We start from the raw sequence: 23,657 nt of genomic DNA on the forward strand, positions 1-23,657 counted from the left end.
CCCCCCCGCTTCCCGCCTCAGCTCCCAAGATGGCGGCGGCCAGAGCGGTGCGGACGGCGAGACACCGCGCCAGGGGGCTCTTCGATATCTTCGTGGCTGAAGTTCCCTGGACGGTATCGAGCAGTGAGTTTGTACCGCTCCCCTCATCCCCCACCGGCGCTTGGGCTGGTACGGGAGGAGGTGGCCCTGCCGCGTGTGGGGGCCGGGTCCGTGTAACCAGGTGTGCGTTTCCCCCATAGAGGAGCTGAAGGAGTACTTCTCCCAGTTTGGGTCGGTCCAGAGGTGCCAGCTGCCGTTCGTGAGTACCCACTCGTTCTCCGGGGCGCTTTTCGTGTGTTCTCGGTAAAAGGGGGAAGAGCTGCCGGCTGGTGCTTGCTGGGGCCCGGCAGGGTCGGTCCTGGCTGAGGCCCAGCCCCGGAGCCGGCATCCTCGGAGCAGCTTTCTAGAAGCCTCCTGTACTGTAGTCAGATTTCCGATGCTCTCCACCCTTAGTTCCTTTCCTAGTGGGTGCTGCCCCTTGTCTGCGAGCTGTGGGCCTCGTTGAGGCTTAGTGTTTTCCACTGGTTTTTAAAGAGCTTTAGAAAGCACATTTCTCAGATCCTGTTAATGCTGCTATTTCTGAATAATTAACTTAAAAGTGCTTTGACCTTCTCTGTCATCATGTTACCTTCCTTCTGACAACAAATAAAGTGTTCATGTGCCTGGTCTCACTGGCTTAAAAACTCTAAAGGTGTGGATATGAACCCACAACGTTTTCCCGCTGAGGGTTCATACCCCACCCACAGTGCGGGGCTAACTCAAAAACCACAACCTCTCCAGGATGTTCCTAAGCTGCCAGCCGGTCATTCCTCTGCCGTTGAGGTTATTTGTCTTCTGAGCACTTAGGTCAGGGGTAATAGTATCTAGTGCAGTTTTTTAGAGATGTACAGTCAGAACAAGTGTTCCTTTCCCTCTCTGTTATGGATAAGTTATAGGTCATTGCTGAAAGAGTAGAGGTTCTCCTGCCTGCTTCTATTTCTCCATGTGATGTAACAGCCTGTTAAATTAAGCTCAGTGTGTAGTGAGTTTCAGTTAGTGAGCTGATGGGTTCACTGTCAGTTGAGAACTAGTTTGGAAATGGAGAAAGATAGTTTGAAACAGTCTAGTTATTTCTGAATGTTGAAGCTGCGGCACCTGCCTGCCACACTTTGTTCCTCAGGCCCAGAACGGAATGGGTTGCTTCATTGCCAAGGCTGGCAGCTTACTGTAAACCTGCCTCCATCACCGATTAAAGCTGAACTGATGCACGTGTGTTATGTTTTGATTCAGTGATTACTGTAGGAGCGTTCATTAATGCTTAAAACTGCCAGAGGTACAAAAAATCTGCCAGCAGCTTAAGACATCCTAATTAAGAACTCACTGGGTAGTATGACTACAGTGCCTTGTGGGTGAAAATTTCACTGGTGTTTTAAAGTGCTGCCAGTCATGCCTGATGATCAGTGAATTCAGTGGCACAGATGTTGTTAACTCTGATAGAGATTTGAGTTGGGATAAAAGGCACTTCGGTAGACCTGGCTTTTCTGCATTATCTCCTCTTTATTGGCAGCTGTTTTTTCTGACTGGCAAATTATTCTTAAAAAGAACTTTTTTTTTTTTATTTTCAATGCAGTTAGTGCTTGTTGTCTTGAAAAGCCTACTTTTTTAGTATCTTAAGCAGCTGCTTTATCTTGCTGGATGCTTTTCCAGTACTGCGAAGACAGGCTGAGAGAGTTGGGACTGTTCAGCCCGGAGAAGAGAAGGCTCTGGGGTGATCTTACAGCAGCCTTCCAGTACTTAAAGGGGGCCTACAGGAAAGCTGGAGAGGGACTTTTTACAAGGGTGTGTAGTGATAGGACAAGGGGCAATGGATTTAAACTGAACGAGGCTAGATTTAGATTAGATATAATAAATTTTTCACTTAGAGGGTGGTGAGGCAGTGGAACAGGTTATGCAGAGAAGTTGTAGATGTCCCATCCCTGAAAGTGTTCAAGGATGTTGGATGAGGCTTTGGGCAACCTGGTGAAGGGTTTCCCTGCCCATGGCAGGGGGCTTGGAACTAGATGATCTTTGAGGTCCCTTCCAACTCTAACCATTCTATGATTCTATGATTTTCAAATCAGCCATTTAAATGTCAGTTCAGTTGTGACTGACTTAATAGTAGATAACTACTGCAGTTTGAAACAACTGGCTATGCATTATTCCAGTCTTCAAATATAACTTCTCTTTTTATGATTGCTGGACTCGAATTGAGAGAAAGGGATGCAGAACAGCCTCTGCTAGGCCTTTGCATGCTGTCAATGAGTGAATATCTTAGTGTGAAAACAGCTTCTGAAACAGCAAGCGTGCCGATTTCTCTGATAACTTCTGAATCCTTAAATCGAGTATCTGTAGGAAGCTTTTTATAGCCTGTATCAATATTTTCTACAGTAATTGGATTTTATTTTTTTAATTGGTATCTAGGATAAAGATACAGGCTTTCACAGACGTTACGGCTGGATTAAATTTTCAACTCCAGAAGATGTTCAGAATGTGTTTCAGAAGGACACCCACATACTTGAAGGTGCCAAGGTAATGTGCGAATTCCTTTAATGAAGTAATGTAATGAGTTGAGCTCTTTAATTCTGCCTTTGGTTGGACACAGTAACATTAAAATATTGCCATACTCGTTCCAAGTGTGATTAAGCATTTTGCCACTTATTGTGCTTTTAATGTTTTTCACATCACTAACACTTTTGTTCATTCCCCCCTCTCAACTTTACTTGTTAGGGTCTGAGATATGTATGCAAGTATCAAAATAAGGAAGAGCATAGATAAGTATTTACTGTCAATTTCTTGGAGATGATTTTGCTGCTTTTTATTCTTGAAGCTGTAATAGTGCCACATTCACTCAACTACCTAGGCTTTGAGGACTATACTCTCACAAGAGGTGCAAGAACTAAGAGGCTTCTTTATAGTAAAATAAAAAGCAGAAGGCAGGCAGTAGTTAGCTTGCTTCATTTCTTCAAAAGTGTAAAATTTTCTAGAAGCAAAATACATGAGCACTTCTCCCACTTTGTTCTAGGCTAGGTTGAGACAGTTACCTTCTATGAGTTCCACTTGAAAGCACAAGCTTTTAAGATACATCTTGCTGATACAACTAGCAATTGCTGTGCAAATTATATTCAACTTTCCTGTCAGGAGCTTAGCACTTGTGGTTATAGCTCATGAAACTGCACTGGTTATGAACTCATCTTCTGCTCTCCATATGAATGTTTTAGATGATCAGAAATGAAAAATATCAAACCTTCTTGCCTAACTAATTTGAATAATTTCCATTGTTTTCAGCTCACCCTCAAACAGCAGCTCCATAGAAGACGCGGTCAAAGAAAGAATCCAAGTGAGTGAGGAGTGGAAGGAGGCTTTATTTCACTAAATGTAAAGAAACTAAAATAAAGATTACTGAGAAACTATGAACGAGTATTTGTTTTAAAAGACAATCCAGCTGTTTCCCCTCCTTGTTCAAATAAGCTGTATAGCCACACTAAAGAAAGATGGAATAATGAATTCCCTAGCATCCATTACAGCAAAAGACAGTAATTATATACAGCAGGAAAACAGATGAAGAAAAAGCTTTAGCTACCTACAAAAACTAAAGCTGTATGAATGGGCTACATTCTTAACCCTGAGATGCTGCGCAACAGGGAATCAACAAAGTGAGAGCACTTGCTAAAGAGCAATTTCCTTGTGAAATGTATCCAAGTGGTCTCCATTCTTCCACTCTCCAGGGGTAGCTGTCCTACACAGAAGAATTAGTGTGTGTGTATATATCCACACGCTAAGAGTTGTGAACTGCTGCAATACAACACCATCTGATATTAAAAATGCCTTTTGCATCAAGTCCAAGCTTGTAGTCCATTTCTCTACCTCTGAAGGAGCAGAGGCATTTAGTCCTTCCTCCTCTTTTTGCTCTCATGCTCGTGTTCTTTAGGGCGGCTGCTATCCGATGGCCGTTTAGAACCACCATGTTGCTTAGCTTCTTCCAGAAACTTGTCCAAACCAAATGGATCCTCCTCAAATTGAACTGGTCCATCTCTGCCCCTCCCTCTGGTGTTACGATCCGAGTTAGAAAACTCTTTGTCAGGAACAAACCTGCAGGAGAAGAGGAGATAACTCAGTTGACTGTTACTTCAGAGTACTATTTAAGAATATTCCTTAACTTTATTTTCTTACCTATTGGTCTTTATTCGAGCCTCTAGGTCATCACCATACATGTCTTTATCCACGTTTTTACTTGGCCTGTAGATGTTTTGGGCCATATCCTTGCCACTTCTCCAAGGCTGGTCATAAACATTATAAATTTCATCCTCTCCTCCAGCAAAGCCACTATCCATACCCTGTGAAGAAGAAAGAGGAGCAGTAGAACACAAACGAGTCTGCAAATCTTCAGCAAATTTATTCAAGATGCACTGCTGGTGTCACGCAGATACACAAAGATGGGATTTTGTGATTTACTAGTGATTTCAAATTAGTTCATACACTTAATTAGAGTATGAGTGGTTTTGGGTCTGGGATTAAGTCCAGAGAACAGGACACTATCATTACAAGCCTCAGTCAGGGTCACTTCTACTCTTCCAGAAAGCAACAGGAAGGATTACAGGCGGCTGATATTCCAGAATAATCCATCATTTCAGTCTGCCCTGTTAGTACAGCTGTCTATAATAGCCAAGTACAACCATACAGAAACATCTATTATTCAGAATTTCTGGAAAGCATGATTTAAGCTGACTGATCAAAATCACACAAGGGTTTACGTAAACTGTGAAAGCAGAAGTGCCTGCTTGTTCACTTTTGATTCATCAACTTTCCCTTCTGCCTGCAAGTCTTTCATCGGAGATATGAAAAAGAATGATTGACAAACTGCAGGTCTATTCAGGGACTTTCTGAAGTGTAATCTACTTTTTCATCTCTGAATAGTATAAAGTTCAGAGAAAATAAATGTTGTTAACTATTTATATCTTCAGAAGGATTTTTAACATAAGCATTAATGGGAATAGAAAGTATTTAACTTGCTTCTCTCTCAGAGCAGATTTCCCGTATTCAGTCAGTACATTTGTACAGTGAAGAAAATGAGGTCGCTGCAGCTTGAAGGCAAAATATTTTCTTTCTTCCCACTCCCCAGTGAGAAAAACCACAACAAAACCACTTTTAATCTGTCACACATTGAGCATATTCCATTTTTGTTGCATCAGCTATGGATAAAGGAGATCCATAGTTTCCTAACCAGTTATGTAGAGACTTCTTTCAGAGTGCATCCACATCATCCATGCGAACAGGGTCTCTTCAGTATTCTAGCTATACCCACTAAGGAAGGATGAACATGTTCTCATGGAAAGCTACACAGCTGTGAAAAGGTATTTTTACCTTGCTCTGGTTGAACAGCCTCTGGTCGTACTGGATTTCATTGGATGGCCTGGGGTTGGGTACCCCTAGGGCAATAACTTCACTGATATCTCTGTTCTCATTTCTCTGCAGCTTTGACCTGAATTAAAAATTTTAAGTTTTATTAGGTCAGTAAACCGTATTTGTTGACATGCTCAACTGCAACCTGATCCTGTATTAGCTGCTAAGAATTTGCCTCAAGAGCCAGATTTTGACTGTTGCCCTTCCTTGCTAGGTAACATTTAAAATTTGTCTCGTGGCAAAGGAAGCATTTGGGAAAGTTATGTTCAGCTGGGCATGACATTTAAATTTGCTTTCCACTACCTGCAATTTACATCAAGCTGACTTGGTCTAAAATGTCATATTTATTTTTTGCAAGAACCAGTGTAATTATATCCTGGGAAGGCCAAGCAATCTAATTTTAAGATATTCAAGATTTTAAGCCTCCAGAAACCATTTGTGATCAGACATTTCACTGGCTTGGGCAAACAAGATACTTCAGCCTGCACTCATAAATCTAAGCTTACTTCAGATGAACAGCTTGAAGAAACAAAGCCACTAACGATACTCTGGTCTCACTGAAGTTACAGGATCCAGGTTTCAACCTTTGCTGTCAACATGTTAATTAAATCTGAATATAATAAAGTTCTGCTAAAGAAAAACCCACCCAAAGCCAGCAACCCCACCCTCCTCCATTCATCTGGAAAATTCTAAATTTAAAAGACAGTACTGCACTATGCTAGCACAGTAATACCATTTCATACCATGAAGGAACAGTGCTTCATACCAGTGAGTATCTCCACAAGGTAAAATTCATGCACTCACACCAACCAAAAGGAAGCCCAGTGTAATAGTTTCCCTAGTGGAGAAGCCAGTGCCAGAATGGGAATAAAGTGGCTTTACTTTGTGACTCACCTTTTGTCAGGGGCTGCCCTGGAAAGATTTCTGTCATGCTGCCTCTCTTTGCGCCGGTCATGTCTGATTTCATCTCTTTCTCTAGCTTCTCCATCCTCTGAAAAAATGCAAGATTGTTCATTACAGACAAATATTTGAAGTTTGAATTAACTATGCCACAGACACCGGCACAGTGACTCAATTCAGTATTCTTTTACCAAAGAGAAGTGATCCTTAGCGCTATTTAAAACATTACACTTCAAACAAACCAAACACATGGAAAACCACAGCTTTCTCATGCCACAAGCGATTAACTGTCCTTGAGAGGAGAGTTAAAGCAGACATACCCAACCACTATGTTTTCTCAACTTTCAAGAGTTTAGAATACTTGTCCTTCTATGAATTAATATCCTAAAAACACCTACAGATCATCATATCATACTTTTATCTCTTAAGTGTAAAAATATAATTCAAACGTGCAGGCATCTAAGTGTTTTGAAGAACGTTCTTGACTCAATACTAGAGAATCACTCTGGTTGGGAGTCTCTAGTCCAACTTCCTGCTAAAAGCAAGATCAATGCCGAATTCAAACCAGGTTGCTCAGGTCTTCGCGCACTCAGGTGGGGAAAACCTTCAAGGATAAAGATTGCCAGCCTCCCTGAGCAACCCGTTCCACTGCTGCTTGTCCTCATGGTGAAAATTTTTCTCTTTACATATGGTTGGAACCTCCTGACTCAACTTTTGACCACTGTCTCATTCTTTCACTGTACAGATAGTGAAGAGCTCCAATGATCTCCTTGTAGATATGAGAAAGCTCCCATTAGGTCCCCGACAAAGCCACATCTTCTCCTGGCAGAAGCAGCTTCATTCTCTCAGCATCACCTGACTAGGCAGATACTCTAGCTCCCTGACCATACTGATGGCGCTCCGCTGAACTCCAGTACTCAAGTTTATCAATGTCTGTATTGTACCTGGAGGTCTATAACTGCACACAGTATTCCAAATGCAGTCTAACAGGTCATCAGTAAAAGGAAATGGTTACTTCCCTTGACCTACTGGTTATACTCCTGCGGATACAGCTTAGTATGCCCTTAGCACTCCTGCTGCCGGGGCACCCTGCTGGCTTACGTTTAGCATATTGTTCACTAGGACTTCCAGGTCCTTTTCAATAGAGTGTGGATCTCCAGCCAGATTGTCCCCCAGCCTGTTGGGAAGAGGTTAGTCCATCCCAGCTGCAGGATTTGGCATTATATGACTGTATCCTCCACCTTTCAGAGAGATCATTATGGCCCTGTAAGTTCAGCATCTTCATCTTTGAAGTGTCATTTCAATCAAAACACAAAACTTATCACAATGTTTATGATTTAGTTAGGTTAGCAGGTTTTGGACCTAGTTGCCGACAGAACTACAGTTCTGCCACATCAGTTATAACAGTGCAAGAGACTGAATATTGCATTTACCATTTCTGAAAACATAAAGATGGATTAGTTCTTGTAAACAAAGTTGCTCTTCATCTGTAACAAGCTTTTTCTAAAAAAAACTTGAGAACAGTCCATGAAAGCAATTACTTGCACTGATCCATTAACAGCTCTGAAATTCCCAACAATGTCCAAAACCTATATACACTGATGTATTGCTGTGAGGTTCAAATCCAGATCCCATCAAACCAGCTAGTGAATTAACCAAATTCACTAGTTCATCAAGTAAAAGACACAAAGAACAGATGTCATGCTTAGAAATTACAGTTGGTATTTACGTATTGTAAGTTCTCAGGTTCTTTTTCCAAACCCATACTTTAGAAAGCACTAAAGAAACCCATAGCATCTTAATAACAAAGAAATGTACCTTTTTCAACATGGGTTTTGATCCCTGCTCTTCTCTCCCTGGCTTTCTGAGCCATTTCTCGGAGTTTTTCCTCATGTTTCTCCTTTTCTTTCTGAGCCATCTTCCTCTCCACCTGGGCACGCATCTCTACTGCCTCACGAGCCTGCATACATAAGACATAGTTAAAATGACAGAAAGATGTCACCTGGGATACAAGCAGGTCTTCTGTCATGGAGTTAATCCAGTAAACAGAGCAGGAATCGAGCCACAAAGATGAAATTCAAAGCCAGACAGCCACAGCAGCTACAACTGAGAAACAAGACCCATGACCTCCAATAATTTAACCCACATTGAGCCACTGATTCAAAGATATTGGGGATAAGACCTTATGTCTTATGTTAGCCAAGAAGCAGGACAAATTAAAAAGCTATAGCCTATCCAGAGTTGATTTTCCCAAGGAAATAAACATACAAAGAAGATAAAAATCATATTGAACGAGTTTAAACAACCACCTGACCTTTCTGTCAGCTATATAGAGAGCCTCAGCAAGCTTGGCAAAGTTTTCATTAATATGAACAGTCTGCAATCCTCTGCCATCTGCAGCCAGACGCTTGTCTAATGGAATGGTGTAACCCTACAGTGGAAACAGAGAGGCAGTTCATCACAGAAACTAATGTTATTTGTAATAAACATTATTACATTTATTGTGTAAGAAAACAAAACCCCATAGAACTCACAGCCCATCATTAATAGGCCTCAATGGACCTCCTTTATACATGCTTTAAATTCATACCAGGTAACAATAAGCTTCACTCCAATTCCCCATTCCCCCCCAATCTGAATCACAATTTGCCTTCAAATTACACCTTACTGCAAATGACAGTTTTTCATCGGTAAGGTCCGCTCTTTGCTGTGTGTTAAGAACTACAGATAATAGCTTTCCCAGTCTCTAAGCTGTTTTACCATTTGCGCATCAAAATTGTTTTCCCTGAACTGTTCTTATACCTGTTAAGAGGTTAGATGATTCAAAATGAGAAAGGGGGAAGGCTGCCAGCAAAAGCAAGAAACCCTAAATGTCAATTTCGCCTTCAAAAGCTGAAACCTAAAAGTATTTATAGATGATATTTTAAGACTTTTTGGAGAGCTCTACAAAAATTTTTGCTTTGGTTCCAGCATCTGTAACCTAAAATTTGATCTACTAATTAGTGTCAGACCCAGTTACACAGCTGTGTTGGAGTAGAAAATAAAAACACCACAAACATGCAGCTTTTCCTTCCTCCATTTGAAGAGGCTGCCTCACAACAACAGCTTGGTAAGTTTGAGAATGATTAAACCAGTTTCTGCAGCAAATTATAAACTTTCCCTTCTCTCTGAACATAAACTTAGCGGCTGATAAAAATCAGAGGAACAGGACATACCTACTCAAACAAGAAATAAAAATAGCTAAGCTAACCAGTGATGAGAATTAATTAGTGAAAGAAGGCAACAAGGAGAACTTTCCAGAAATTTGGACTGCAGTATTAAAGAGAGACATGCTTGGTTGTCTGTGAATTACCCCTCCCTTTTTCAGTTTAGATGGCTTTACTTTGTGGGCTCCAGAAGACTTTGGTTTCAGACTCCACATGCTGCACTATTAAGGGGATTTTAACTAATGCCATTTTTTCTTCTTAAAATGCATGAAGTCTGCCAAGTAGTAATATATTCTCTCTTAGTTCTATACTCCGTCAATTTGAGAACCCTGATACGCCAAAGGGAGGAAAAAACTCAGTTGTACAATCACATGTTCTTCATGCTGGAAGCAGCTAGTTTACCTAGCTCTAGACATTTAAAACCAGTATTATTCAAGCTTAAATGATTCACAGAAGTCTCCCAGTAGGGTGCAATGTTAGAAAGGTGAACTTATGACAACTTAATTACCTTTGCATTTTTCCAGTTTGAAATGCATGGAGGAATTTTCCACTCTTGCTGCTCTTTCACAGTCATCTGGTTTAAGAGAGGAAGTAAAGTCATCTTTAGATTTACAGTAAAACGAAATACAGTTTTCTTTCTCAAAGGCAGCTACAAAACTATTGAAATAAATCAGAGTACAAATCTCAGGAGACTGCTACAAAAAACTCAACCCTTCTTCGCAGCAATAAGACGTCCATTTCTGTACTGTACCTTTGCCAACCCTGAATAAAGTCATGACAGCTTTTCAGCCATCCTCTTAAACTTTCATCACACAGAAGGAAAGTCACAGCCAGCTTGCTAACATCTGCACATTTAATGGCAGTTCAAGTTGTAGGAACCACCTCCACCACCACATTCATCTCTCAGAAGGAAGCTAATCCTTAGTAACACAAGGATTAGCTTAATAGTGTTGTCTAAAAGCAGCATCAGTGTACCAAGACTAAAGCCTCAGTCAACTCATCCATGCTGTGGACAACTCTATTTCACGCAGGGCTGCATTGCTGTACGAGAAATCTACTCAACCTCTGACAAGGTACATAGGAAGAGAGCTACTTCCAGAACTGCCGGAAAAAAACTCAAAAAGACTGCATCAGGCACCAAGTTTATCATTTCACATCAAAAGAACAATAAAGAGAAGGTGCACAGAAATGAACTAGATCAAAGTAGAATTTGTGAACCTATCTATAATTCAAGACTGAGAACATCTACGGCATTTCATACCTTTCTACTAGGAGAGTGCATTACAGGTGCTGGAGGAGAAGGCGGTCCACGTGGAATCTTCTTGTTAATTCTGAACAATTAAGAAAATAAATACAATCAGCATGTTGTATACAGAAACGCACTACAAAATCTTCCATTTGCCATGAAGAAGTTTTGAGTAGTTACTTGAATCTTGGAGGCTCCATGGGGTCCTTCTGCATTTCCACCATCCGAATAACTCTCTGTTTTGCACCAGAGTTGAAGGCAACTCCTTGCTGGGATGGTGTGTACCTGAATAAAAGAATCAAAGCGCTCAGTTCTCTGCACACAGTTAGATATTCCCTTCCCACCTCCATTTTCACTCAGTTCACTGCTCTAGCTGCATTTTCATTTTATCCACTTCGGTTTACGACTTTTCCGCTGTGAATGCCAGGAGCAGGCAACTGCACAGAGGATACTGGACTGAATGCAGAGAATCAACTACACCAGACAGAATGTATCTTCCCAGGGCTATATCCTCCTGTTTCAATGTGGATTCCAAAGTAGAAGAAACAAACTAATTGAGTACACAGACCATGTCACAACACTGTTTATCTATGTCTGTGAATCCCTGGTCACTACTTACTGGTTATTAAGAAACTCGTCATGTACTTTTTTTTCAGAATTCACCTCAGGCCAAGGCTAACCCTGCCATGGAATTTTGCTGTGTTTGCAGCAGAAAATCATCATAAATGAGTATCAGCCTCCTAGTACTTTCAACTCTTTCCAGTTGCTCATTTTATGTAAGGGAAGAACCTGGTTACATGCCTTGTCTTGGGTTCAAACTCCCAGTAAAGACTCCATTTCCAGAGCAGCATCATTCATAGCGCTTCCTGACAAATCTACATTTTGTTGCTAAGACAGTAACACCCGCAATGTGCCACAGCTCATGACACATTAAGACATATTTCAACACACTTCAAACTAGGTTATCATTAGTGGGTGAATTCAAAATACATAAGCCAGTTTCATGTTACTTCCAGAAGAACAAAATTCAAGAGGACTTTCTGTTCTCAGAAATTCAAGGAATATCCTAATTTTAATCAATTTTACATACAACAGCATCTTACACATGCACCGGCACTACATACCGAATGTACTGTGCAGGAGCTAGTTTGTCAGCTGCTCGAACTGGCATGGCTGCTGCAACCTTTTGGGAGACTGACTTCTCCAAAGCTGCTCTTGTCTTCTCTGTTATCTGAGGACAGAAGTACCACAGAATGCACCTCATCACATATGCCAGACATACAATGCACCTCTGATAACTAGGCACATCAGTGCATGTAATACCTCTCTAATTGCCTCCTCGTCTGGTCTTTGCAGTTCAGGGTCATCCACGTTCATGACCTCTTTTGGCACAAGATCTGTGTATTTGCTGTAAATAACCTGAAAGACATTATATTTTATTAGCGCTGGCGAACAGGAGTAAATGTACGGATTCCAAAGGAAATGGTTCAGGTCTAGATGATACTTTAGGTACTAATTAAAACTTGTATACCACTTTAAATGCATTACAATTACGTATTCTTCAATGACTCCCACAGAACAAGAATATACTCCAAACCACATTCTACAGACAGAATAATCAAAGAAAAGAAGCAATTTGATTAAATATAATTATGTAAATCACCCTCAGAGCTGGGATTAAACATCATTTTCCTGCTTCCCTTTCCTACTCTTTTCCCTTTTCAGACTCCCCAAGACAGACAGAAAAATCCACATTTGTATTTCTGTTTTCAAGGATTACTTAAGAATTTTATACAAGCCTTTTTTTAACATCTAGATTTTTTTAATGTCATTATGTTTGCTATGTTCTTGAAAAAATAAATGCTTGAGAAATCTGTTCTTTACGCTTTCCCTTATATGGGTATGGCAGTCTTCATACAACATGCAGCTAGCTCTCGCTAGCTTTAAGCCTCAATTTTAAATACAGGGAAAGATAACTATTAGACGGCTACAGGGAAAAAATTATTGTATTGCATTAATATTCCACATTTGTCCAACAAAATAACATCATAAAGTCTTAGTTCAAAGGGTTAAAAGTCATTACAACTATTATTTCAAGCTCATTATAAAGTGCACATCCAACTATGAAACTGACTTTTAGCCTCACCATTAATTTGTCACACAAGGCCCATTTACTGCTTCTCATTCTTCACTCCTAAAATTTTACTCCTTTGAATTAGTATCAATAATATCCTAGCTTTTCAGGTACTGAGTGAAGGATATCTGAAGAGCAGTGTTCCTCTAAGGTAATTAACTCTAAGTCCAAGTGTCTTGCTGCGTGAAGAACAAAGCATGCTGAAAGAGCTCAGAGTAACCCAGAAGACAAGAAAATAAAACTCTAAGACGTGCTCTAAAAACTACAGTACACTGAGGCACAAGATGAGCTACATAAATTAGTTAAACCCTAAAATATTGCATGCGAGTGGCAAGCTGCATTAATGTGGAAGAAACCCATAATATGGATTAAACTAGCCTGAAAATATGAAAATTTTTACCTCCATCAAAAGTGTGATACACTTCCGTGTTCTAATCAGAGTCCTTTTTTGAGATGATATAGACAGGCAGATATATATGTTGCACTGTGTTGTTTTTTCTAGATATTTACTTTTTTAACAGTAATGTTGAGACATTTTATTAATCTAAGATAAAACGGAGACTGGGACTGTGTGATATTGTAGTATGCCCGTTCGCTACCATTCTTCATCCACAAAACTTAAAAGGAAGCATGAGCCTGTCTTTCAGATATTTCATTTTTATTGTTACTGACAAGCAGAATCTCCTTCTAGGCAGAAACAAAATGCTCAAGTTTTGGTACAGCTAGATGCCTACTTTTCTGGCTGGGCAGCCTCAACAGGCAGCAATTAGAAATCTGCATGCCACGACCATCGCAAAGAGAACCATCTTGCCTAACTAGTTGTGTAAGATTACTGTAGCTCATGGCAGGATTTAGACATCAATCACATTCAGAGTTTCACAAGACACCTGATAGACACAAGTGTCTTGACAGAAATTATATTGTAACACATATATCCCTCCCCTCAACACATTTTATTTTATATATGCAGAGCAGCCCTGTACACTGCTCATCCATCCTATGTGTAAATTGAGAAGCTACCATCAAGCACTGCAGAACTAATTCCTTCCTTGTCAGAGAACGGTTTCTCCACATGAAGCACATAACATTTTAGAAGTTGCTACAACTACCTGGTTGGAAGACTGACACACACACCAGAGAAAAAAATTGGCAATAAGCTCTCAAACCAAGCTCTGCCACAGAAGTAAATACATTATGAGTGTTGAATATTTTTTATTATTTCAGTTACATTCACATCCTCTTGTCCTGTTCCATGGCTGTGGCAGGAGTTCCTTCAACAACGGAACTACTGTCTCTCACTCATGAATGTTTCAATTGAATTCACAATCTTGAGAAAAAACCGTAGGTAAGATTTGTGGTTCTTTTTTTCTCCTTTAACACCTAAGCCAGCCTTGGGCCACTAAGAAGAAATCCAACTCCTGCACATAAAAATCATCTGTGCCAGAAAAAAGTAATGGACCTAATAGTTCCATTCCTTGATTTCATTATCTCTTCTGTCTTAAAAAAAGACATGGGAAGTGACTATATGTCTTTATTTTCCTAATAAGGAGACAGAGCATCAGTCTCACCAAAATATGTCAATTACTGATGCGTTATTTTAGCCTGCTTTTCAGTCATGTAAGCAGAGAAAATATTGGAAGCAGCACAAAGCTAACCAAATGGCAAATGCTGGAAATCCTTCATCTGGACAATCAGACAGAACTCCATCCTCAGATCCATACGGTCATGCATCCAGGTTTGTCAACATTATCCAGCATTTCACATTTAGCAGATTTTCTGCCAGCCCCAAACGGGAGGCTTGTCAGACTCTCATTTATGTCAGCATTTTTCAAGGAAAATTCTCTGAAGCAACTATTTTTTAAATATGTAAGGGAACAGATGCAAGAGAGATGAACCACTGCAACAGCAGAAACTGCTGACAAGCCATCTAGATATAGGGTCTGAGTGACAGAACTGCTGCTTCTACCAGAAGGCAGAACACTAAATTCAAATTCAAAAAATCCATAAGCTGTAGCAAAAGCAAAATTTGCCTCTTAACTCAGATCAAACAAGTAGCTTATAGAATAGGATCAGAAACTCCATCTTGCTTCTGGCAGGTTGCTAAGTATCCGTTTCTCTTAGCTCTAAGTATTAAGATGGAAGAAATATTTGGGTATTTCATATCTCTCAGGATAATGAAACTTCTGTATGTAATCTTACTGACACTGTACCATCAGAAGTTCTCTTTAAATGAAAATATTCCACGATTCAACTCAACAACAGATCACTGAAGAACTGCTCCCTATGACATCTCTGCCAATACTTTCTCTCTCCTGCAAAACAAATCGAGCAATAGTAGTTCTGCTACTTCCACAGAAATTGTTTCAAATACCTAATTTTCCCCCAGGTTTTACTCCCCCTTGAATCACAGTATTTAATTTTTAGTCTCAGCATTTACATCCAGCTGGATGCGATCAGAATCAACCTGATCCTGAAAGCAGAGCTTAGGGTTAGGAATTTCAGTTCCACAGAGCCCCGTTGAGAGAGTCCAGTTTTGTAAAAGCCGCTCATCTCCTCCGTTCTGGTAACTGCAGCCGCAAAATGAGAACATTACTGCTTCTTTATAGATGCCATATGGAAAGGTAATGAATGCTGGTACAGATCTTCATGAATCAAATACAACAAATGTTAACAGCTTAAATTTAACTTTACCTGTTCTAAGTATTTTCCTAACTCCGAACCAAATAAGGCACAGTGAAAGACAGTTAATTTTTACCTAAACCCTACTATCATTTCTAGTTCTCTTTCAAATTGACCTAGATCTCAATATGAACGGTTCTGTTATATTAAAGTTAAATCTGATCCTACAGGTAGGTAAAGATGTGTCTGACAAGTTGTAAAAATTAGGGTTTAACTATAATATATTTTTGCTTCTTATTTGCCCTACAGCTTCCACAAACTCAGTACAATTATTACTTCTTGTCTACTTTTCTGCTCCACATTATTTTTTTATGCTTTGGGAGAAGTCAAATCTCTATTTAGTATCAAGTACCAAATATTTAATATCACAAAACTGTGTAATTAATATTTTCGCACCGTCCTCTTGACAAATAATTCCAGAGCCTACATAAGGTCTGAGTGAACCCTAATGAAAATCCTCTCAATAAAAAATATTGCCACTGCTGTTTTTAGTGTTTAGTCTGACCACTTTCTACTGCATAACAGTATGCAGTCCAATTGATTTGAACTCTTTTTTTTTTCAAAGGTACTGTAGTAACTTTAGATGCACAAGATGAGCATATACAAGATGTGACACTCTTTTGACACTCAAACAAGTATTCGTTAAATATTAAATCCTATTTGCATTAACTTTCTGCTACTTTAGCAACTATAGGATCAATTTAAAACAATAAAAAAAATAATCTGTTAAAAAAGAAAGGTTTCCCCCAATATTCTTTGAATGCTCACCCTACTTTTTGTTTGAGAGGTAAAGTCCACCTTTTGTTTCTCTGTTTAGAGAGGCTTTTTCCCCTTCCTAATTTGCAGTAAGACATGAGGCATATTACATACCCATAAGCTTTTCAAGGCATCCTAAATTAAAGAATGAGAAGTCAAATTATTTTGAAAATACTTATTCATACCTATCAACTAAAACACCCTTGGTAGTTAACCCTCTTTTCAGATCTTCTTTGGGTTACCATATTCTTTACAGGAGACGCTTGCTACAACAAGCAGGTAGTCAAACATTTGGTCATGCCTCAGCAGTTTTCCAGCCCCCAACACCTGCCTAAGACAATGAAAGTTTTCATGTAGACCACTTTGTTACATATGGAAAGGTAGATGCAGATACTTCTCAAAGTAGACTTAGACTCAAGAAAGTGGTCTCCTCAATACTAATTAGGACTTCAAGACAAAGTGTTCTCTCTGTTTTTAGAAAGGCTATGGTATACAGGAAATTTAAGTTGGTTCTCATTAAACTTGATGAAAATCTTGCCATCGCTGAATTTAACACAAAAATTTTGGAGTATATAACCAGTGGCAATACTTTCTGCTGCAATTAAAAAAATTAAAAATGCCTAACAATACTGCAAACAGCCAAAAGCTTGAAATGTTAAATTAAGACGACACAAGGTGTGGTACTGCAAATGCAGTATTCTGAAAGCTGAAATTGTGTTTTCTGTCTTTTTTTTGCCCCCTCTCTACACATTGAAATGAGGCTGCCTGTGATCAGGCCTGCTTTCAGTTTCTTGACTTCACTGGAAAGCTCTTAAGACAAGAAGTAAGTTTTGCGTAGAGACTCTCACCATCTTTCACCTTACATTTTTGTCTTTAGCAGAGAAGATCACGCAGTGATCCCAGACAAAAATGCTCACACCTGTCTGATGTTATTTCAGTTCTTAAACTTTAAGAAAACAGGACGCTATCCAGTTGGCTAATGCTAGATCAATGAGTTTAAGTACATGCAATGTGTATGTACAGCTTCTCCAGGTACACGTGTCATGGTTTGATGTGGAGGGGGGGGTGGTTCTGGTGGCAGGAGAGGGGTTTTGCTCCCTGTGACCTCCCCGGTTTTGGAACCGGGTTAGGCTTAGTTCTGGCCACCAGATCAGACTGCCATCCCCCTCGGGGTTGAGCCAATAGGGCGCCTCTGCGAATTGCCCTATTTAAGTCAGGACAAAGGGACCGGAAAAGGTGCTTCGCCCAGGATCGAGCAGAGAAGGGAGGAGGGCACTGCCCCCGCTCCCTGGCTCCCGGCCGGGCAGCTGCCTGCGTCGGGCCGGCGCTGCCCACGGAGGATGGCGGCGGCGGAGCCAGCTGGGGAACTCGGGGGCACCCCACTCCCGGGGTGCCCACTGGGCTGAGTTCACCTGGAGAGGACTGAGATCTGAGAGAAACAGCTGCATCGACAGCAGGTCAGTGAGGATGGAGCGGGAGGAGGTGTGCCGGAGCCGAGTTTCCCCTGCGGCTGATGGTGAGATAGCAGGCGGTCCCCCTGCAACCAGGACGGCCTCGGTAGAGCAGCGAGCCACTCGCAGCCCGTGGGGAGAAGATGCCTGAGCCTGAGGATGGTCGTGTTGGGGTGCACGACAAGGCAGAGAGGCATCTGGAGTCTGCGTGACGACCCACGCCGGAGCGAGTGGCTACAGCTCCCTAAGTACCCGAGACTGTGGTAAAGCCCACACCGGAGCAATCTGTGGGGAAGGATTGTTTCCAGTGGGCTGGACTCACGCTGGAGAAGTTTGTGGATTTTTCCTCGTGGGTAGGGGATCCATTGGAGCAGGGGAAAAGGGTGTAAGGACTCTTCTCCTTTAAGAAAGAAGCAGCAGTAACAGCACGGAATGAACTGACCTGCACTCCCCCAGTCCCTGCCCCCTGTGCTGCTGGGGGCAGGAGGTAGAGCCGGGAGGAAAAGGAAAAGTGTGGAGGGGAAGGTGTCGGTTTTTAAGATCTGGTTTTGTTTCTTTCTGTCCTCTCGAGTAATCGGTTTTTGTTTCCCTTTGTCCTTCTAAGTAATCATTAATAAACTGTTTTGCTTTGAGAAAAGCCCTGTCTGTTTTGCCCAGGACCATGGTTGGTGGGTGCTCCCTCTGTTCTTGTCTCAACCCTCAGTCCCTTTAGTTTTTTTTTTCTCTCCTCTCTACTTTACTGGAGAAGGAGAGACTGTGAGTTTTAGTTGCTGGATCAGCCTAAAACCACGACAACACGCCAGTCTACGTATTTGAAGAAACATTACCTTGTCTTTTGACTGTCCTTGTCGAGCAATTGCATCGTATTTTATTTTTCCTTCCGCATCCACCTGAACAGCCAAAGCATTGGACATTTTCTTCTTTCGGCCCATATCCAACGGATATTGGGCCACATGAATTTCTGGGAAAGCACCCCCATCTCCAAAATCCTACACAAAGGAAAAAGTAGTGAATAAGTGCAAGACAAAAACATGGTATAACATTCACATGGGTGGAAAATGGACTTAAAGACAGGACTGAGTTTAACAAAAGGAAACGTTGTCATAATGCGCTAGTAACTTTACTATTTTTGATGGTAAGAGGGCAACGGACCATAGAACTTAGGCTTATTAAAAGATACGACACTGAAGTGCACAGATATCTTGAAGTAATTATTCCCTGCACAGTGCAAGAACCCCTATCACTAACTAGAATGTGCAGGGGCTACTATGCTACAGACAATACATGACTAAGTATTTAATCCACAAGTGAGTTATTAGAAATTCCAAATTTACCTTCTGCAATAAAGCAACTGTGGAAATACTAAAATTACAAGAGCAGCAATTTTTTGATGAAAATTTTTACTGTTTATTTGTTGCTTTTCACACCACAATGAAGAAGTTAAAAAAGCTTTCCATTCCTTTCAAAGCCCTGTAGATCACAGCTTTACAACGGTACGAATGCCAAGCTACCCCATTTCCTTACTGTGATGTGTGAATACACTGAAAACTGGGCCAGGACCCAACAGCCCAATACTGTTAAAGCTTACTTCCTCTCTCGTTAAACGTGTTGCTGTAGAAGCGTTTAAAGAACAGATAACCAAAAGACCTCTTGAAGCAGACCATCCTGATGCAGCAACACCGAGGATGAATGTAAAATTGGTACTATTCACAAAACAACTTCAGGCTGCAGTTTCAAATGCAATTCTTCAGAGGAAGCATTTGCTTTAAAGCAGGATGAGCACTTCCCCCTCCCTCTGTTGCAATGGCACTGCTTATGTGGAGTCTGGTAACGAACCAGATCAAGGAAGAGCAGTAACGGGTGTCTTAAATTGATCTCCCTCCATGTTCACCACATGACCAAATAGTTAACACCACTGCAACATGGAGCGTGGACTGAGGCTGGAATAAACGAGCAGAACACTTCCTTCCAAAGAACACGCTTACGCCATCTTAAAGCGCTCACTGAAACAGTCTTCCACTGGATGTTTCACATTCAACGATTAGTTACAGAATCCATGTTAACATACTAGCCAGAAAAAAAGTCAGTCATTCCTCAAATTTTTTTGCATAACTTTCGATCTACTAAGAATAGATTATGTTTTTCCCAATGATGGCATTCCAGAGCCACTGGACAAAGGTTATGCTTTGCAAACATTTATCGTTTTTGAAAGAATTTGCATTTGCTTATGAGGCAAAAAGGAGTCCTTAACAGTCTTTTTGAGATGTACATCACTTTGTGGCCCAGTGATGCTGGAAACACTTGGAAAGCCTTCATCACCTGACTTCTTAAGAAGGTTTTTTGCTAACATTTAGAAAGAAACAGCACTAAAACACTAACTTCAGTAATCAACGGTGTAGGGAGCGAACTCTACACTGGGCATAATGAAGGTATAATTTTTAACATCATACGCTTTATTAAATGCTGAAGTTACATAAAAATATTTTATTTTAGAGAACCACTGGAACTACTATTTGAAATCATCTTATCAAGCACTAATGGATCGCCATGGTACAGTGTTGGATCCATCTTTACAAAAATGGGATTCAAACATAACTGAGAGTAAGGCTGTTACTAGCTCATGAAAGGATGGCATTTGGGGACAACGCAGGATCACACACGAAATACTGTATCAAAACCTCAACAGCACTCCTCATCCTAAGAAGACTGGCTTCTGACTCATCAGAGCAGGTCTCAGATGTTATGCCAAGTACCATTTCAAAGTCTGCAAGGTTTTGTGGCTCATGGTAAGAAACTGTGCTAAGCTAGTTTTGTAATCAGAACTACACAGCTGCATTTTCCCTTCTGCCTTTCAACACGTGAAATTACATTTGACTGGCAAGGATTACAGCTAAATACACGCAACATTGTCCAAAACCCCTTTGCCAGTAACATGCTTAAACAATGAATATCTGACAAATTTTTATGTTTCCTTCCAACTCGTAACAATTTTGTCCCCCACTAGCAGCTATCTTTTGTTACGCTAAGAACAGAATACACATGACCATTCTGTTCTCTGATATACACTCGTTTACTTATTTCAGCCATAATTTGGAATGTGTATTTAACAAATAACGACAAAGAACAATACAGGTGTCTTTCTCAGAAGATCCTTGCCTTCACAGACTGTAAACTGAAAGGACCATATACCTGTTTCCATATTACAATATAACAATCTCTGAAGGGAAGAATTCTTATAACATTCTGTTTACCTTAAATGTTTTAAGTAATCCAGTGAATAGAACAATTTCCCCCAACCCAAGGATACACCCCTCAGTCTGGATGGAAATTCTGCATGTGGTAAGGCGCAGCACAATTCTGTGCTACACTCAAGATGCTCAGAGTTTATTTCTGCTCCAGAAAATATATTTTTTTCCCCATTAGCAGGCATACTAATTCATACCGCACTGTGAATTTAAATATCTACCTCTAGCACTCGAGGTATCCATCCTTTCCGGTAACCGTACGGGGGAGGTTCCCGTCGTGATGAGACTAGAGCAGTCTGCCTAGATCTTTGAGCTCTTGCTCTTTCTTCTAGTTCTAGCTGGTCTTGAGACAGCTGAGTTGGAGCTGGTAAAAAACTGCACATCCACAGACAGCCACCAAGAAAAGAGAGACATAAAAAGTTAATTCTGATAATTTCACTCAACTATGCTCAAGTCTGCTACTACATTATTGTTTTCTCCATAATCACTCTATACAGAATAAGAAACAATTTATTAAACTTGAGTATTGTGATCATAAACCTGAGGGTGCTAACTTCTGAGATTATAGGTGCAAAGGCAACGTGTGCTCTCTTGGCATTCTGGAAGATCCCTATAAAATCTGATGCTAAATTAATCCACATTCACATCTTGCTTGAACAGGCATGTGTGACAATTCCCATTCTCCAACAGGAATGCCAGGCACCACTGTGTATTCTTTCCACCACTACGGAGCAGAAAAAGAAAATACACCCTTAATCCCAACGCCTCCTTTTCTCTCAAGGCAAACGCCCACAAAAAGATCTGTCAACAAGCACCCTCCTTGAACGCCAGAGACCTCCTAGCCAAAGCCAATTAATCGAAACACAGTTTCTTGATATCCCATTTCTCATCTCGTCTTTTCAGCTCCGGGGCCCCTTTCCGCGTTTTTTAAGGAAGCGTCCACCTCCGAGAAAATCAGCATTCCAGGGCAGACCACTGCAGCTGCGCTCCTGAGCCTTGCAAGAGACGCAGCAACTTGTAACAAAGGCCTCTCGCCGTCGCTCACGGTAAAGACCCGCCGACAAAACCCCACGGATCCGATCACCCCCGCCGAGGCGGAGGAGCTCCTTCTTCCCGCAGAAAACATGCGAAGGACGCAGAGCCCTGCACCGGAGGCAGTGCCAAACGCCCCTTCCCGCCCGCGTAGGGCAAAGTAGGGCACGGCAGGGCAGGACAGGGCAGCTCCCCCGGCTGCCCCAGCCCCGACTCGGCCCTCGCCGCCCTCCCCCCAGGCGCGGCTCGGCCTCCTCACCGGCTGGCGGGCCCATCGCTCAGGAGCGGCCGCGGCCCGGCAGCGCGCTCCGCGAGCGCGGCCTCTGCCGTCGGCCAGAGCCTCGCACAGCGGCTGGTACGCCGCGGGAAGGCCGGGAAGAGCCGCCACACGAACCAAGCCTGGCAGAGCCAGCTAGGCCTACCTGGTGAGCGCCATCTTGCCGCCTCCGTCGTCTTCTCGAGAGCCGAGCCGCGGGGGAAGCTGGGGGGGAAAGCGCGACAACGGCCGTTGCGCATGGGGCGAGCGACGCAGCATCCCTGGGAATTGTAGTCTGAGTGACCTCTCAGCCGATGCCTGTGCGCATGCGCTGAGCGATGCCGTATCCCTGGGAATTGTAGTCTGGGTGACGTCTCAGCCAATGCCCGGGCGCATGCGCTGAGAGATGCCGTATCCCGGGGAATTGTTGTCTGGGTGACCTCACGGCCGACGTCCGCGCGCATGCGCACAGGCCGCAACGCCTCACGGGAGATGGCGTTTTTCCACCCCGGCGGCGCCGAGGGCTGTTCGGCCGCGGCGGGGCGGTGAGGGAAGGGCCGCGCCTCCGGGCTGAACGCTCTTTCTCTCGGGGCGTTCGCCTCCTTCAGGGCCGAGTCAGGGTGCCAGGGCTGCGGTGGGCAGCTCCGCCCGCACGGGCCGGCCTCCGGGTCGCCGTTGGGGTTGGGGTTGGGTTGGAGTTGGGCAGAGGAGAGGGACCCAACGGGAACGGCACAGTCCCGACGGCGCTGCGCCAGAAATGCGAGAGCAGTACAGATCCCTGAGGCACAATGATTGGGAAGGAAAAAAGCAGGACGCTCAGTACGGTAATCCCGTCTATGCAGGTGGTTTCCAACAAGTGCAGCAACTTTGTGGTTCATCCTGCTGAGGGTGTCCAAGTAAAAAGCAGAAAATACAGAGCAAATGGATTGAAATAAAAATTATGGTATCTGCTACTTAGATATCACTGAATTGGGACGTGAGGAAGAAGGGAAGAAGAGAGATTGAAACTGGTGTAAAAGTATACTGATTTAAAATAAAAACTTACATATTAAATGCCAAGAGATGCAGCGTATATGTGTAATGGGCATCCGTGTGTTACACGGGAGTTTTTTTTTATTTCAAGGTGCACCAAAAGTGCAAGAGATGCACTTTGTAGAGTATAGTTAAAACGTGGACTAGGGAAAAATAATTGTCAGAGAATTGTGGTGGGAACTAGGTGGAGGTTTACATGGATAAGTTGCTCTTCATTTTGAAGTGGTGGTATATGGCATCATCTATAAAAAAATAAATTTAGT

The 23,657-nt window shown here is 42.0% G+C and overlaps 2 protein-coding genes across 2 annotated transcripts; one reads left to right on the plus strand and one right to left on the minus strand.

The window, feature by feature from the left end:
* Positions 1–21: 21 nt before the first annotated feature.
* On the plus strand, positions 22–3,402 carry SLIRP (SRA stem-loop interacting RNA binding protein). Its single transcript, XM_009986515.2, has 4 exons — positions 22–123; positions 240–298; positions 2,479–2,586; positions 3,343–3,402. Exons 1-4 carry the CDS (start codon positions 30–32, stop codon positions 3,400–3,402), a joined length of 321 nt encoding a protein of 106 aa, XP_009984817.1. The 5' UTR covers positions 22–29.
* Positions 3,400–22,615, minus strand: SNW1 (SNW domain containing 1). Its single transcript, XM_086613923.1, has 14 exons — positions 22,529–22,615; positions 21,296–21,449; positions 18,657–18,818; positions 12,133–12,228; positions 11,934–12,040; positions 10,990–11,094; positions 10,825–10,894; positions 10,072–10,137; positions 8,672–8,788; positions 8,176–8,317; positions 6,352–6,448; positions 5,419–5,536; positions 4,228–4,391; positions 3,400–4,146 (listed from the first exon to the last, which is right to left on the minus strand). The coding sequence occupies exons 1-14, from the start codon at positions 22,540–22,542 to the stop codon at positions 3,942–3,944; spliced, it is 1,617 nt and encodes a 538-aa protein (XP_086470049.1). The 5' UTR covers positions 22,543–22,615; the 3' UTR covers positions 3,400–3,941.
* Positions 22,616–23,657: the final 1,042 nt, after the last annotated feature.

Source organism: Tauraco erythrolophus, chromosome 6, assembly GCF_009769465.1.
Source record: "Tauraco erythrolophus isolate bTauEry1 chromosome 6, bTauEry1.pri, whole genome shotgun sequence".
Classification (NCBI taxonomy): Eukaryota; Metazoa; Chordata; class Aves; order Musophagiformes; family Musophagidae; genus Tauraco; species Tauraco erythrolophus.